Source organism: Notolepis coatsorum, assembly GCF_963971535.1.
Source record: "Notolepis coatsorum genome assembly, chromosome: 2".
NCBI classification, from domain to species: domain Eukaryota; kingdom Metazoa; phylum Chordata; class Actinopteri; order Aulopiformes; family Paralepididae; genus Notolepis; species Notolepis coatsorum.
Window position 1 is genome coordinate 191,235,493 of NC_140166.1, and position 18,372 is coordinate 191,253,864.

Sequence of the window (18,372 nt, forward strand, 5' to 3'; positions counted from 1 at the left end):
TTTCTACAGTGCGTCCTTTTTCAATTGTGTCAACAGACAGAACATTTTTAAAGCACAGCTCCCCTCATAGGGGGGGGGGGGGGGGGGGTCAGGCATGTTCTTTGAAAATGTTCAAAACCGGGCGGCTACAAGGCGCTCACCACGAATACTGGAGACTGAGACTTGCTTTCAGTTTAGCTGGTCGTCCGCACTAATACACATTGGCAGTATTAGGGGGAGGGAAACTGATGGGTGGGGATCGGGCGTTGTGGACAGCGACTCCTACAGGTCGGTTGGTGCGCCTGCGCGGTAGAATCAGGAAGCGACGGGGGCGGGGCCCCTCCAAAGCCCAGACCCCTGACGCTGAAAGATTGAGCCGCGCAGGTGGAAAGATGCGACTGCTGTTACCTCGAGTATCGGAGGGGACTCGTGCTATGTATGACTTAGTCCACATTGCAGCCGGCTTGTGGGAGGCATGAAACAGCATTCAAAGACAGGGGAGGGTTGAATTGGATGATACGAAAATTGGGATGGGAGAAAAACAGAAAATGGGAGAAAAAGTGGATAAAAAAAAGAAAATGTTCAAACCCACATTTTATAAGATCAGAATACCATCTGGTTATGACCTCAGAGGTGGACAGGACTGTTAAAAATAGACTCAACACTTTTTGAGTGAGGTTGTCATTATACTGTAAATTGTGAGGAAGCTCGCAATCCCAGACATTCCATTTTCAAGAAAAAAACGCAACTGGAAAAAATAAAGAAAGTACAAATAATAGACTCAGAGGAGGCCCTATACTGAAAATTGATCTTAAACGATAGATATCAACATTTGATCATTACAATATTGTTGAAAATCCCACGCTATGGTGAAATTTTTTATAGAAAAAGTAATTCCACTGTGTCATAACACACTCTGGCGAAGAGACTCCACTTCCACATTTGCAGACGTTGCATTATGGCAACAGTGGAGTAACTTTTCAAAGAAAATAAATCTCAGAGGTCACCAACACATTCATCACTTATCGCATTCATTCTCAGACACATTGAACGCCCAGGGCAGTGATGTATCGGCAACAAAAAAGGTTACAGATAATGAGAAGAAGATGTCATATTTCAAAACGACTTGCACATTTTGAAATGTTGGTACAATTCCTAGACTGAGGACGACACGTAGACAACCAAAGTACTACATGCACCTCCCACTGAAACAGTCACATATACCATATGAACTGTGGAAACACCGCTCCGTCATAACAACTGCCTGGCTGTCTTTCTACTCAGCCTATTAGCTCACAGCATGTTCTTGGACGCTGACACCTTGCTCATAGTATTTCTCTTTGCTGACTTTTCCCTTCTCTTCTGTGGACTGTCTTCCAAAGCAAATTTTGCTTCAGCTGATGGGGCCTAGTGAGGCAGAATATTCTGACAGTGACCCGTAGCATTCATTCTTCCTGGTTACAGCGTGTGTTCACAGCGGTGTAGCGTTCCTCTGTAGCTATCCTGCAGACCTACTGTATGAGTCAGTTGCTCGAGGCAGCGGACCAGAACAAGAGGTCTCTGTTCTGCATCGCTCTAGAGTCTAGACAGTAACTCATGTTACTTATAGACAATGGTGCCAGTACCATTAGGACTATTGGCATAATACAGAGAGGGGGACAGAGGGAATAAAAGTCAATGAAACACAGATCATCGGAAGAAACATTCACTTTGTAGACAATTGATGATTCGTAATTGTTCATCTCTTGTTGACTGTAGATATATGGTTGACATCCACACATACTCTACACATAAAAGCTGTAAAGAGGAGCAGACTGATAGAAGCTCTGAGAATAAATCTATAAAAAAATTGTTTTAAACAGGAGGTTTTAATATCAATTATCTGCTCATTTTATGGCTGTCTATAATTATGCCAATTTTATGCAAATTTTATACCTGTCTATTTTGCGTCTACATCACTGCTGGGAAACACTTTGGGCTGCAATTCTTGTATGAAATGTGCTATACAAATAAAGTTATTATCATTATTATTTGTATTATTTCAAGAAAGCGAATGGATGTATGTAGTTAGCCTACTTTATATGCGAGTGGACTTAATACACGAGTGTACATGTCCTACAGAACATATCCTCAGTAATATCCAAACGTGAAGCCGATCAGATTATGCGAAGGACAGACAGACACACACTATAGCGCCACCATCTGGCAAAATGGCACCAAATTAAACACAGGGCCCTCCTTCCCTGGGTCCTCAGCAATACACCCACCGAGCATGAAGCCGATCAGATGGTTCAGACACACATGCACGCACACATGCACGCACACATGCATGCACGCACACATGCACGCACAGATGCACGCACACATGCAGACATTCCTTCCTTTATAGTTAGATGGGTCTCATATGAGAGCGTGGTGTGGAAAACTCAATCCCAACTCAAACGACATTTCTCTGCCAAAACACCTGTGCGGAACACTCCGCTTTCCACCAAATTATGGAAAGTCTGCCATCTAAAGACTATAATGTGCATTATAACAATTGCAAAATGAGCTTGAACTATTTGCCCACTATTAAAAGTAATGTTCTCTGAAGATTTTAGGGGATGTTGAAGTCAGAGATTCTGTGTAGGATTGTTAGTAACTGTCTAACTGCACATATGGCTGTTTACACTAGTAACTGTTTAGTTGAATATATATCTGTTTCCACTAGAGGGCGCTCTAGGCGGAGCCACTCAGGTACACCACCTCGTGGTGAGTATAAAAGAAAATGTATCCACCCACTTCCTTCTCTCCCCCATGTCTCTCAGTAAGAGAAGACCTATAGTGACTGCTGCTTAACATGTGATTAAATAAACCACGCCAGTTTGGGCTCAAGATAGAAACCATGCCTCTTGACCACATTATTGTCGCCCTATAGCCGAATTCTGTTAACAGGGGAAATGATCATTTCAGTCATTTTAGTTTGATTATGAGTTGTATAGGGACGCCTGGATTAGCCTACCATGAATGAATGAATGAATGAATGAATGAATGAATGAATGAATGAATGAATGAATGAATGAATGAATGAATGAATGAATGAATGAATGGATGAATGGATGAATGAATGAATGATGAATGAAAACTTTATTTAACAGATTGCAGAATGGGTACAATACAGTACGGCTCAATACACACAATTGTTAAGGGCATGCAGACCAGAGAAAGACGTTTGTCTTGTGACGAGCCATTAACTTGCATTCTGAAAACTGGACAAGGCTTTCAGTGGGTTCTGTCAGTAAACGAGTCAGGTGTCCCTGATGGAAACAAGGCAAACGTCTTTCTCAGGTCTGCATCCCCTTAAGAATTGTGTGTATTGAGCCGTACTGTATTGTACCCATTCTGCAATCTGTTAAATAAAGTTTTCATTCATTCATCCCCCCGTCTATGGCGAGCTGCTAGGGCTGGACTTCTGGACTTGAACTTTGTGTTGCACTGTATCCATGTCCCCAACCACTGCACTTTCACAGTCTTATTGTTGTCTCACTGTTCTGTCCTGTCTTGCACTTCACTTAAAATTATTTATTTACTGTTGTATTGTTCTTAATTATGAAAAAAGTATGCACTGTAATGTCAAATCACGTTCCATTTTGTACCTGTATAAAATGGCGAATAAAGTAATCTGAATCTGAACTGAGCCCCATCATCAGGAAAGATAATTTATGATGGAGGCATGGAGCCACATTTAATGACTTGGGTTTATTTTGGCCGTTTAATGGTTACCTTTAGTTGCCTGTAATTTTGTCCAAACCCAAAACATGACACGCATTATTTCTTTTTTGTAACTGAGCTTTTGAACTTGTTAGTCAATCAATAACGAATACAGATGAATCTACATGCTTTGGAAAATGATGATTAAAGACACATAAATATAGTATTGGCTAGATTATAGATAGACCGCGAGAAGAAGATTCGCGGTGGACCATGTCAGTTGCAGTATCGGTCAGAGTAAAGCGGAGAACCTGTCTGCTGGAACAGAATGAACGGGGATGCTCGTCGGATCACCAGGCCCTGTTGAATGATTATGGAACGTGGAACAAAGAGCAAACCGCACATGCGAAAGAGAAGTCTATTAACGACCTAAGCGCAAATCCGAAAGCAATTCGTTTCGTTGCCATTTATGGCTTCTGGCTCGGGGAATGACGAGGGAAATACGAGCAACGATTCATGGAGACTCATAGGCCCGACCTCGGAGCTCTCCAAGAAGCAGTGCCGCCTGATGTACTCCTCCCGCGGCTACCACTCAGACGTCTGCCTGTTCTATGTAAAGGGGGAATTCCTTGCCATGGATGCCCGTTGCTCTCATTCCGGTAAAGCGCTCAATACGCTATTCATTTCGTGAGTTATCATTCCATTTGAGTACGTAACCGTTTAATTAACTGTAAAAGAGAAAGTAATAGCTTATGATAAAAGCAGCAGCCTAAGCATCATTATATTATAGGCTAATAGTGGGATAATGAAAATAACCGGCACTCCGCGGCATAATAGGTCCATTTTATTTTCAGGACACAATCATTCCGTCACCGGGAATAATGCTGTGAGCGAGCCCGGCATGCTGGCACAAAGTAACCAAAACATTCAAACGTATACGAACTGAGATGTCTAATCAATCTGATCACAAACCAAAACAAAGGAGCATATACGGACCCTGCAGCTTGGGCTCGTCTATTTTACAGTAGCCAGGCTTGGCCCAATTACTCCTGCACTAAAACCTAAAACAAGTAAGCCAGTTTTCTGATTAAACTGACAGAACGTGCATTTCCTGTCCGTTAGGTGGTCCTCTGTGTGAAGGAGACATTGAGGATGCTGACGGGGTCCTGCAGGTCTTCTGTCCCTGGCACGACTATGATTTCAATCTCAGGACTGGGATGTCAGGGACCGGCCTACAGGTTAGTCCAAATAACCTATATCCTAAAGACCTGTGGAGTGAGGTTCCACTTGTGATTTACCACCATTGTGGCCACCCATTGAAGATTAAAACTATTGGCTACAACCTACAGCCAAACAGTATTGTGTAGGCAGGGCCGTTTCTAGCTTTTTGTTGATGTTGTTTGGAGGTCCCTATTTCATGAAACTATGGTGGGGCCGGGGGGATTCCAAACCCTTTAAGGTGGGCATTTAAATGCATCAATCTGGTGCACTTTAACACTTTCAGCGCCAGGGGTCGCTGTATACCTTACCGTTGAAATGCCATGGCCTTTTAACATGGGGATACGTGGCTGTGTTTGCAGGCCTAAAGCTATATTATATATTATAGCTATGGATCTAATATTATAGTCGATTGTCATTGAGTTTCTTCCGGTCAAGATGCAAAAAACAGATAATTTTTTCATTCATACATTCCCGTTTTATACTGTGGTGAATATGAGTATAGTTTTAGAGTAATGCTGTGTAATCCCAGGAAACGCAGCTAAACAGCGTTTCAGTGCATTTCACTAGGACTCGTGCCATTCCTCGCTTGGATCAACAATCAATCTGAAATCAATGCTAGATTATCGGTATTATGTTTCATCATGCATGCATGAAAGGGTGGGGGGGGGGGTTCTATGCTTCGATTGTCACCAACGGAATACGTTACACAGTACATTACAGACACACGCTCCGATCGCGGTGAAGGAATTATCAGATCAACGCAATATTGATACCATATAGTCCTTACCTTGACCAGGATCTGTCCCGAAAAGGATATTCCAATTATCTGATCGCCATTCCAAATACTGATGTCGATTGTGTTGCCAACGTAATCCAGCACTGAACATGATCCGGGGGGGCCCGACCCTCGTCGATGCATGTGTTATAAGCGCTTCGCCTGCCCGGCTAGTTAGACTCCGCCCGCAGGCCGGCCCAGACACCAAGCCACATCGTTTCAAATGGAGTGCAATAGCGGCTACAATAGCGGCCGCAAGGCGGCAGGCGACGGTATTGGACTTACTATATATACTATAGACTATACTCGGGTTTTCGGGGGTCCTGGCGCTCAACATTCGGCGAGTTAACCCGACTATAGTCGGGCCTGGCGCTCAAAGTGTTAAGAGGAAACAAGGCTAGATCCGTGAAAAAAACGTATATATTTTTTTCTCACAAATTCAAACATCTCAAGTTGACCCCAGCAATGACAAAACAAATTATAATAAATAGGAAACACTGGGGCCCGCTACATCAAGAAACTCCTGAAAACGTACATGATTTACCGAATCTGCATTATAACATCTCCCAAATGCACATAAATGAGACAGATACTGCATTTCTTTTTTAATTTAAATGGAACTATTTAAGATAAAGTTAAAGTTAAATAAAGTTTGAAAATGCAACTACATTTTTGTCAGTATAAGCTAATTATGTATTTATTATTTTGTATAAAGAAACGCCCCCTTGCGCTCACAAGTAGTAACTAGGGCTATCTTAAATACTTCGAAGCTTCGTTTGATGGGCATAGGATTCGAATGGGAAAATACAATTAGAATATAGAAAAAAAAAGAAAAAAAAAGATTATTATTTTTCTTTTGTTGCTAAATCAACTCTGCCTCTCTTTGTTAACTACAACAAGCAATGTGTGTGAGATTATGTGCAAAATAAATCAGCATTGTTTTTTGGTGAAGTGCCTCTTTAGATTTTTTTATTAATCTTTGAGAAAACGTTTTATTTCTTAATCTTTAAAAATGTCCATGGTAACTATATACCCATAAGGCTCACCAGTCTTTTAGTCTATGGACCTATCACAAGAGCACAACCACTCCAACGTTTGTATCCCTTGTCATTTAAATTGGTAATCGCAGCATTCGCCACCATCTTTGTTTTCATTGAATCCATGAATAAAATGCACAAAACATGAAAACTATGGCATTTAAAAACAAATGAGTCAGGTCAACAAATGAGTATATAATTCCAGAAGTGTATGGACAGTTTCATCTTGACAACATAAACATAAACAGACCCAAATGCAATAACCGATGTTTTTATTTTCGTTTAGTTTTGTTGTCCTCTCAGCTCCACAGTGTCTGCTCGAGACTGGTTTTCAAATGGCAAGGTTTATGGGTACTGTACTAGTTACCACGGAAACAAGTCAAGATCCAATTGCATTATATCTATATATAGTCTTGTACCCATGACTTCTTCTTGTTTTTCTCAAATGTAAAAATGCAGATCTAATTTAATTCTGCTCATTTCTTTTTCTGTTAAATGTCAGACCAATTGAATAGTGGAACCCTATAAACCCGCTACCTGATAAACTCCTATGGTGTTTAAAAATGTGTTTTATTGAGCCACATAGACTAAAGACGGATGCCCCCTCAGTCATTCACTTCAACTTCAGTTTACCTATAGCACTTTACTGCCAAGTGGGCCTAGATATTTTTACTACAGCAAGGAATGTACAACCACTGCTAGAGAAAATGGGAAATACAATTTCTATAATGTAACTTTCTGCATCACAGAAAATTAAATGATGAAATTAATTAAATCTGCCCTTACAAAAATCAAAGTATGGTAGTTTGATGGTATTTTCAGTTTTACCGCATGGTACCGTCCGTTGTCTAAATTACCATGGTACTGCCTGCATGGTAAGTCATGTATCACCATGGTACAACTTTTGTACTTAAATAATACCACGGTATAATCCAATTTCAACCATGATATCTGATACTGATATCACCCCAGGCACTAATGCTACAAAACATTTATAAATCACCCCACTAATGCTACAAAACATTTATAAATCACCCCATAGGCACTAATACTACAAAACATTTATAAATCACCCCAGGCACTAATGCTACAAAACAATTACACAGGAAACATTGCAGTCGCCTTCCTTTTGACAGTTAATTTAATGGACATAGCTTGAGAATAAAAAACGTCCTCAATCATTTATGAGTTTCTATTCCATGATAAAAAGCAGATAAGCATTCTTCTTATAATTTCCCATTGTTTGCATGCATGAATGGTGAATCACTGGGTGTAGGCCTATGTGTTTTTATTTATCCAACCCTGAAAACCATTCAATATAGGAAAATTGGCCATAGCTTCACTTTCCCATAAACTTCACATGCTGTTTCATGTCAATCAGTTATTTTCATTACAAACAAACAGAGAGAACAATTTCTCACACAGAGAAAACTCTCACAGGAACATGATCCAGTGTTAAAGGGTGATCATGCTGTCAACTTAAGTGTTTTGGGGTTTGGAACCATACACAGTGATTGATTATAATGGTTGTCTGTTAACATATGAAACCTTAGGAGTTCCCTAGTGGTATATTTCTGAATTGAATTGCTTAATCAAAGACTTTTTTTTAACCAGTGAAGAAATACTGCAAGTACAGTATAAGCCTGTACGCACAACTATGACAGCAGACATTAGCGTTATGACTCATTGAGCCCTATGGAGGCTGAGTGACTCACTGCTTAATGGCTATAGCAAGGTGTTGTGTTTCTTTAAAATTTTTCCAGCTGTCACATATCTTTTGTTTTATGTGTTTTCCTTTTTTAGCAACAAGTGTACGAAGTCAAGCTGGAGGACGGCAGTGTGTATGTGAAGCATGCAAGCCCCCTCTCCTTAAAGCCTTTCCCTGCGGATCAGAAGAGCTGAACCACCGCAAACATCTGTTTCATACGCAAACCTACCTTGGGTTGGGGACAACAACAACGGTTCCCTGCCTGCCTAATGGAGACTGTATCTCTAACCCAACATTGGCTATTTTCAAGATTTATTTAGTAAAAAAAAAAAAATCCACCTGAGACATTATTTAGCCTCATCTATCATTTAGTGTCAACCTTTTCCACTTGGTCCTTCTGGCAATACTGTCCACTCAAGTCACTATCAAGAGGCTTGTCGGAGAAAGACATGACGTCATCAAATCATTTCGACTTCTTTCCCTCTCACGGAGATACTGGGAGGAGAACCATCGCTGGCACAGAAGTGAACAAGGAAAAACATCAGACAGTGTTTGACACTGTCGAACCTCAGTTACATTTTATCCGCCCCCCCCCCCTCCCCCATATATTACAGAGCCAGGCAGCAGAACTGGCCAGTAGGGATTTAAAAGTTTGTGTTTAATATTTCTATCATATTTTTTTAGGACTACTCTAGAAAATATGGAATATTTTTTATGAAAGATTATTGACATGAAAGGGTAATGCCAGCATTATTACGTTTGTTTTCATCTCCTCATTCGAGGTATAATCAACTACTGTACTGTAGTTCCACGACCTTGCCAAAAACATGTTAGGTTAGATTCATGTTTATTTGGAACATTATTTTACATTCCCATTCCTCAAATTGTCATCTAAAACATAGATTTTCCATCTGTCTTCCATCTGTAGTTAATATCATTGAGACATGATGTTATTTACACCTATGTGATGCATGTGAAAATACACAACACACAAAGGAAACAAATATATATTAGAATAATATACAAACATACAAAAAACGAAAGACACATGAGGATGTTTTTAATTGCACAGGATAGTTGACTGTATTTACAAGGTAAGCAAATCCTAATCGTTGCACTCTATAACTGGTGAAACGGTAAACAGTTTGCGTTAATGTATATGATGAACATAAAGAAAAAGCTTTTGAAGTATGATCCTTCATAAGAGAAGTAGCCTTCAGGTGTGGAAATGTGAACTATCAATCTGGTTTACCAGTAGCCTAATATCCCCGCAAATTTTTTTTGACGCCTGTCCAAATGTTGTTTCAACATTGTTTGAACTGTTAACTGTATAGCATTGAGACAATATGAGGATTTCAAACACAGGCTAAGAATACAACTGCTTCAAATATAGGTAAAAACACCCCTAACAGCATATTCAAAGTTTCTGGTTACATTTTCTCATGTCAGAATTTACATTTGTGTTAAACGAAAGGCTAATTCATGTCAGGTTGTAACGTGTCGTTAGTTGGCCTGCACTCAGTTTGGCCCAATATGTTCTGGGATGTTTTTAACTCGGGTCCAGTTTGTTGAAATGAGCAATATTAGTGGCCTGATATACCCTTTACTGTCATAATATGTCTCCCAATAGCTGAACCAAATCCACAGTCTGTCTAATAGCTTTTCAGTATTTTTCCTCAACCGTTTAATAGTCGACAGTCTCGAGTGGCCAGTATCTAACCTAGCTCAAAGTGTCTGTCACACTGATCCCCATAATCTTTTCAGATGTATTCCTCATGTTACAAAAGGCCTCAAACATTTCCAATCACAGACAGCCATTCAAATTGCTGACTTGTGCTCTTCAGCTACTTGAACTCAGACGATCCCTCCAGTCGTGTCTTCACCAAAAAAATGCCTGCTCAGCCCCGACCATCTTCAGATTCCGTAACATTTTTAACACCTCACTCTGAAGAGTACTGTATGTGTGTGTGTGCGTGTGTGTGTGTGTGTGTGTGTGTGTCCAACTGTATGTTTTTTCTTTTCCTCACTGGTGAGAACATTCGCTCACTACATTTTATGTCGACTACATTTTCTTCCTTTGATGTGTAAAGCCCAGCCAGGAAGGTGTCGGGGAAAGTGTGGCTCTAGATTTCCTCCCTTCACAGTCTCCCCCGTTGTTCAACTTTATTACGATAATATTTCCATTGGCTGAAAACCTCAGACAATGGGGTCTCGCTGTGTGTATTATAATCCATCACAGAAGGGGTAATGGACACACACACACAATTGAGATGCAGCCATTGTGTTTTGGTAGAACAATCTCTGTGTCCAGGCATATTTAGACCCACCAGGAGTGGTTTTCACATCTATGGAGGAGGAAGATGTCTCCCAAGTCTAATGTATATTGTGTTATATTGCATTCACAGCTTGTTGTGGGACATTAGGGAAAACTACATTGATGTCAGGGCTTTGCTATGTATTACTCATCATGTGTCTCATAGGTTTATGGGAATTACTGTTTTCGTGGTACTGTTTTTCTGTGGCCTATATACAGTATACATTATGCTCAAAATGCACTGCATTGTTTTATTGTTATATATTTGCACATGTTTTCATCACTCATTCACTCTTATCTTCCTGTTGTGGAATATGTCCTTGATAATATTTATTGTTGTGAATCATGTCTATTGTTGTGAATTATGCAAGGTTGCCAATCAATTTTTTCTGTGTATAAACGTTTTTATTTAATTTCATTATGGTATGTTACATTTCTGAAACATTTAGCATTCCTTTAGTAATAAAGTCTAATTTAATACATATGGCTAAAGTACCTTTTGATGTTAGGGACAGCAAGTGGCTGGCTGATGAAAAGCACACACCTGTCTTCATTCAGTAATATTCCCCTAGGCAAAGGTGTAGACTGGTCCAGATCACTATAGGTAGTATTTCAGCGCGCAAGTTTGAAAATGGTTTGGAATGTTTGTAGGCGAGCTAGTGTGTGTGTGTGTGTGTGTGTGTGTGTGTGTGTGTGTGTGTGTGTGTGTGTGTGTAAGACCTAGACAGCCCAGTTAGATAGCAATATATTGTGTTTTGTTTGTACTTTATCTTTGCCTTTGGAACTACCGACTGACGGGATTCTGACACGGACCCAAATCATATGTCTTGCATTCCAGCTTGTGGGGAGAAGAGATAGCTTGTTTTGTTTGTTGTGGCCATGCCCCATGCACGTGTTGGTGTTTGTTTTGTTTGTTGTGGCTATGCCCCATGCATGTGTTGGTGTGTTCACCACAAAGCCATCAGTGGACTGAAAGAGTTGCGGTTATATATACTTTTTGTGTTTTTCTTTATTATTATTTAACGAGAAAGGACAACCAGGACCAGTGAAGTCATATTTGAGTATTACTTTTGTTTATCATCGTTGTTTCAATTAGCTATTGCTCTGTAAATTGTAGGCTTACTGACAGCTATTTTCCCCCATATAGCCTACCCTTCCAGAGTCGGTGAGGGTCAGTTGTTATGCTGGCCCGTACAGGGAACACAGATAGATAGATAGATAGATAGATAGATAGATAGATAGATAGATAGATAGATAGATAGATAGATAGATAGATAGATAGATAGATAGATAGATAGATAGATAGATAGATAGATAGATAGATAGATAGATAGATAGATAGATAGATAGATAGATAGATAGATAGATAGATAGATAGATAGATAGATAGATAGATAGATAGATAGATAGATAGATAGATAGATAGATAGATAGATAGATAGATAGATAGATAGATAGATAGATAGATAGATAGGTATATAATATAGATAAATAGGAATAATATAATATTAAATATTATATTATATTATTCCTATTTATCTATATTATATACCTATCTATAAAATCTTGATGGTATCATCTTAGAATATGGTAGGCTATTAGCATTTCACTACAATTAATATAGCCTTGATTCTCTTAGTACATACATTTTTACATTTACTTCAACAGCTTATTGGTGGAGCAGGCACTATGGAAGAGGAGGGACAGGGCAGTCTCACAGGAGGAGGATGCAGGAAGAGAAGAAAAGCCAGGGCTCAGCCTATTTGTAACAGAGGTGTCCTCATAATATTGCTAAGTGATTTGTACATTAGTGATAGAGAGGAAGACCAAAGTGAGGGTGAAGGAGACAACCTGGGAAATAGAGCAAATTCTGTATTTGAGGGTTTGAAACGGGGCATGGAGCTGGTTATAGCAAACGTTAGTTCTCTGGAAGACGACAGAGCTTGAGGGAGGCTGTGGATCGGAACATAGAGGCACTGGAAACACAAATGACTAAAGCCTCAGAAGAGATGAAAAGTGGGAGAGAAAGAGGGCCAAGGTAAAGAGTCAAACCAGGGTTACCAGCACACCGTCTGGAGCATAGTCACCCAATTTGTGCCTCTTAGGCATAAGCAGTGCTCCAGGAGGGAGTGGAATGGCACTCTGTGCTAAACCACCTGTTAGGATGGACTTTCCATCATTTGGAGCATCGAGGGAAACGGCAGATGTATTGATGTGTCGAGCAGTTCAGTACAGAGTTAATGGCTACTTTCTCAACTGTCTTGGTTAGTCCTGCATGGAGTTGGTGGTCAATAGAAGAGCAAAATACATAACTGGGAGGAATTTAGGACAGCTTTTCTTGCTGCCTTCCTTCCAACAGAGGTCCATGGTTCAAGCTTCCACCCAGTATGCAAGGGATTTTGCATACGATTATTGGGCTCTCTGCCTCAAATGGAAACCCTATATTTCGGAAAGTGAGCTTGTATATTGCATACTGAGCAACTGTAACCCTTCATTGGCAAGCTGTATGAGGGGTACTGTGCAGACAGTGGAGCAGCTGGTTAAGGTTGGCACTATGGTTGGGTACCAAACTCAGTACTTTTAATGGTTCCGACCGAATTACATTGGTACTAAAGAGTACCAATTCACACTAGATCAATTGGTACCAAATTTTACATGTTTAGTATAATAGTGTAATATTACTTGACAAGAGGGAGCCTTTTCCACAAATATATATTACTGTCCCATCTCCTGGGTCTTTGGAAAGACATGACGAGGTCAGAGGAGTTTGTAATAATATTTACTGATGATGGCCAGATAATGTTGATATATTTAAAAAACATAATACATGATCATGGGATTTATTTTGTGTCTTGTGTTACAACAATAAATAACAAAATGTTCCAAATAAATAACAATGTTGAAATTGAGAAGTTTGGACAACTGAAATGAATTGTATTTGTTATTACAGAGAGAGTTAAGTACCGAAAAAAGGTCGATCCTTCTTACTCCCATTCAAGTGAGGAAGGGGGAAGCTGTGATGGATACGGGAAGCACGTACAGGAATACCTGTGGCAAAGCCTGGCCAGAGCACCAGATCATTTGAAGCCATGTGGTGAGCAGACCTTTGTGTTGGCAGATGGCCAGGCTCACCGTGCCATTGGAAAGGTCCACATCCCATATGAGTGGCATGACAGTGTCTGGGTAGTGGAGACCTACATAATGAAGGATGACCAGCTGGCTTTCCCACTTATTCTCAGACTTGATTTTCTAGCGAAAACAGGTGCGATAATCAATGTAGAGAAAAAGACATAGAGACTCAGGGAGATATTTAAAATGTTCCCCTTCCTGCACATGACCTCAGAATAGCTTACCTGGGAGCAAGGTGGGGCCCCTCGAGTAAGCCTGCCCGGAAAACTAGCAAGGTTCAATGGTGGCCTGTAGCTTATTGAGAATATGCTGTTTGAAGGGGTAATTGAGCTTTCACAGTCACTTTATACTGCTCCAGTGGTACTTCCTCTGAAGGCAGATGGCACTCCCCATTTCTGTATAGATTTTCTGAAAACATAATGCTAAAACTGACCTGGATGCGTATATCCCATCATGCAGGACATCCTTGAGTTCTTGCATGGCGCTTCCTACTTCAGTACACTTGACCTTAAGTCGGGTTACTGACAGGTGACCATGGATGAAGCCAGCAAGGCAAAGACAGCCATGGCTACACCTTTTGGGTTGTTCCAATTCTGGGTTATGGCCCTTGGTTTAAGAAATTCTGCAGCGACTTCCCAGAGGTTTATGGAGACAGTCCTGGGGGAGCTGAGGGGAGACATTTGCTTTGTGTATATTGATGATATTATTATCTGATCAGAAGACCAAGAGCAACTTAAATTCCTGGGGCATCTGATATCGGACCAATGGGTGTAAATGGATCCGGACCAAATTTGCAGTTTTTACAGTTTTTTTCCGGAATTACAGCAGTTGGGCCTGGTGGGGTGGTACGACAAGTTTATCCCCAGCTTCTCTGACATGGCTGCCTCTCTTAACAACCTTAAAAAGAAAGGTGTTCAGTGGAGGTGGACAGAGACGAGTCTGGAGCAACACAAAGAGGCTCTGACCAATCCACCAGTATTGGCACACCCTAACTGGGCTTTGCCATTCCAGGTCAACACCAATGCCAGTGACGTGGGTTTGGGGGCAATGTGGTTACTTTGGTCCCCAAGCGGGGCGGGGGTATGTGACACAGCCACATAGACGTGTCAGGTAGTGTAAGGGTAAAGTACCTTGATGTTAGGGACAGTAATGATGAAAAGCGCACAGCTGTCCTCAGCAGAGTAATATTTTCCCTATAGGTAAAGGTGTAGGCCAGGTCCAAATCACTAGGTAGTAGTATTTCAGCATGTCCCCTTAAGAGGGTCACCCAGGACAGGTGGATGTGTAAAAGGAAGGAAGAAGATGCGTGCAAGTTTGAAAATTGTTTGGAAAGTTTGGAAGGTGTGTGTGTGTGTGTGTGTGTGTGTGTGTGTGTGTGTGTGTGTGTGTGTGTGTGTGTGTGTGTGTGTGTGTGTGTGTGACCACAGCCCAATTAATAGTTAGAGAGCTCTAGATTGTGTTTTGTTTTATTTGTACTTTGTATCTCCGCCTTTGGAACTCCCAAATGACTGGATTATACCGCGGACGCAGATCTCGCGTCTTGGGTTCCAGTTTGTGGGGAGAAGAGATTGCTTGTTTGTTTTGTTTATTGCGGCGTGGTGTTCATTTTGGGGGGAAATAACCTTTTGGGGTGGTGAATAACAAAATACTATGTATGTTTAGTTTTTAATTAGCAGAAAGGCTATTGATTTTGTTTGGAGAAGTTACCACGGAGCAAGCAGTGGACTGAAGGAGTCACGGTTATACATCTTTTTAATGTTTTATTTTTTCTTTATTATTATTTCTATTGAACGAGAATAGACAGCCAGGACCAGTGGTGAGTCATATTTGAGTATTACTATTGTTTATCAGTGTTATTTCAATTAGCTATTGCCCTATAGCTATTGCTGTATGTAAATTGTAGGCTTAAAGACCAGTGTATATTGTTCCCCACTATAGCCTGCCCGTCCAGAGGCAATGAGAGGCACCAGGAATGTTTACAGCAAAAACCTTTATTTACAATTCCTTGTTTGCACATTCATAGTAAATTTCATACAATACACAATTTACACATGAAAACGTAATTCAGAGAGAAAAGGGTGTTGCCATGCAATGCATACACGTTACATAATTACATAAAGGATTTACAGAGTGCTCTCAGGGATCAATTATGTAATATAACGGCCCAAGGCAGCTTCCCAGAGCATAGTGGCAAATATACAACCCTCTCTTTATATTCCAGACATTGGCGGAAAGATCCAAGAATGGCCTTGCCAAAGGATACTCCTGAATAAGTTATGGTCTCTCTGAGACCAGCCAGACAGAACAGGCAAGGAGAGGACAGATGCATCTCTTTAGACTAAAGGCACAGGTAGAATCCTGACAGCCATTATAAATTCTGGGCCCTTTTGTTTTGAATAATTTTTTAGTATCACATTAGTATACGTGCCGTTCAATGTTATTTGCAACTGATACAGTTTTGTTGGCAATTAGCTATTTCGTAAAAACAAAAAGGTGCAATTAAAAAAAGTTTTTTTCCCCAAGGATTCATTATTCAGATTTTAAAATGAACTATTTAAAGTTAAGCACATACTGTACAACTTAGGAAATAGTCAAGAACATGCTTTGGGAGGTGTGTGTGGCTGTGTGTGTGTGTGTGTGTGTGTGTGGGGGGGGGGGGGGGGGGGTCATTGACTTCAGTTCCTATTTAACCTATCAATTACATAAATTACAAAGTGTTGACAGATCTGACATTACTAGGAGAAATCTATCCTTTAAATTGGTCTCATCATGCTCTGCTCACTCAAAGTCCCTCCAATTCATCTCAGTTGGCTTCCGCACCACAACAGGTGATTTGTTCAATAATTGCAATGTCAATGTTCATAACTATAAAACAAATTCTGTCACCCGTTTCCTAACGCAATGCATATCTTGAGTTTGATAAGGCACGTTTTTCAATCAAATTTTATAGAAAAATTAGGATGTCAAGTGCACCATGTGTAAGTCTAGGAAACATGATAGGAGGGAGAGACCATTTAACCCTTTCACTACCACACTACCGAAGGTTAACCTTTCACTACCACTACCACGGTTAACCGTCTGTAGTGTGGCAGTGGAAGGGTTAACCCGTTTGTAGTGTGGCAGTGAAAGGGTTAACCATTTTGTAGTGTGGTAGTGAAAGGGTTAACCCTTTTGTAGTGTGGCAGTGAAAGGGTTAACCCTTTTGTAGTGTGGTAGTGACGCATATTTCATTAGTTTAAATGTTAATCTTCAATTTGAACACAGTGTTTATCTCAGAGAAGTCTGTTTTAAAACGTAACTTTGAAGAAATAGTAAATGATCATGACATTTCTGGCACTAACACATTATGTTGTATTTATATGAGAAAGGATTATTTGTTTCTAATAAATTAGGAAACGTCCAGACTTTCCGTCAACTCATTCTGCAAAACATTCCCAGCAGCTGTTCCATCTTTGAAGCTCCTCAGAAGATAAAGGGGTCAGCTCCCTCAGTTGTTGTTCTCAAGGCCTTGCGTAACATTTAACTACTGTTGCAGCATCTTGTCCCCCAACCACCCTCCCCGTAGCTTCTCCTTATAAATAAGCCAATTCACCTAAGATTGCAATCTTCCATATGCAACCACTTCTGAAGCCTGTGATTCAGTAAATGATGGACTGCGAGGCCAAAGGCCAGTCATATTTCCCCTTTTCTGTTTTTTTCTTCCTCAAACAATTCCCCCCAAATGATCTAAATCCATCACCAGATAATCCCGTCCTTGTATCTGTGGATGTCGTTGGCGTAATATTTCCTCCTGTTGTCCTGCGGGGCTGACGGGCCTCCCTTAGCTCACCTCAGCCTCTTCCAGGCGCTTATCTTTCTCAGCACCTGGACTCCATTATTGTCATCTCTCAGACATTGCTTGGACACTCCCTGAACGTCAGCAAAACAAAAGAGATGATTGTGGACTTCAGGAGGTCGGGGGTCAAGGACTACAGCCCCCTCAGCATCGACGGGGCACCAGTTGAGAGAGTGAACAGTTTCAAGTACCTCGGAGCCCACATATCCGAGGACTTGACATGGACCACACACATTGACAGTGTTGTGAAGAAGGCACGACAACGCCTCTACTTCCTCAGGCGCCTAAGGAAGTTCCAAGTCAGTCAGAAGATCCTTAGGAACTTCTACTCATGTACAATAGAGAGCATCCTGACCGGCAACATCACCTCCTGGTTTGGGAATAGCACTGCACAAGACCGTAGCAGACTACAAAGAGTGACACGTTCAGCCGAACGCACAATTAGAGGGGGGCTTCCCACCCTCCAGAACATTTACAACAAGCGGTGCAAGGGGAAGGCTAAGAGAATTATTAAGGACTCGAGCCACCCGAACAACTGCCTCTTTGAACTGCTGCCGTCAGGCAAGCGATACCGGAGTCTTATGGCGAGCACAGAAAGACTCAGAAGGAGCTTCTATCCCCAGGCCATCAGGCTGCTAAACGAACAATAATCGCTAAACGAACAATAATCACTATGCAACAACC

General features: G+C 40.9%; 1 protein-coding gene across 1 annotated transcript; it reads left to right on the plus strand.

Annotated features, from left to right (window-relative positions):
• Positions 1-3,985: 3,985 nt before the first annotated feature.
• LOC311223241 (Rieske domain-containing protein) lies at positions 3,986-11,097 on the plus strand. Its single transcript, XM_084308012.1, has 3 exons — positions 3,986-4,328; positions 4,792-4,907; positions 8,506-11,097. The coding sequence occupies exons 1-3, from the start codon at positions 4,139-4,141 to the stop codon at positions 8,602-8,604; spliced, it is 405 nt and encodes a 134-aa protein (XP_084164138.1). The 5' UTR covers positions 3,986-4,138; the 3' UTR covers positions 8,605-11,097.
• Positions 11,098-18,372: the final 7,275 nt, after the last annotated feature.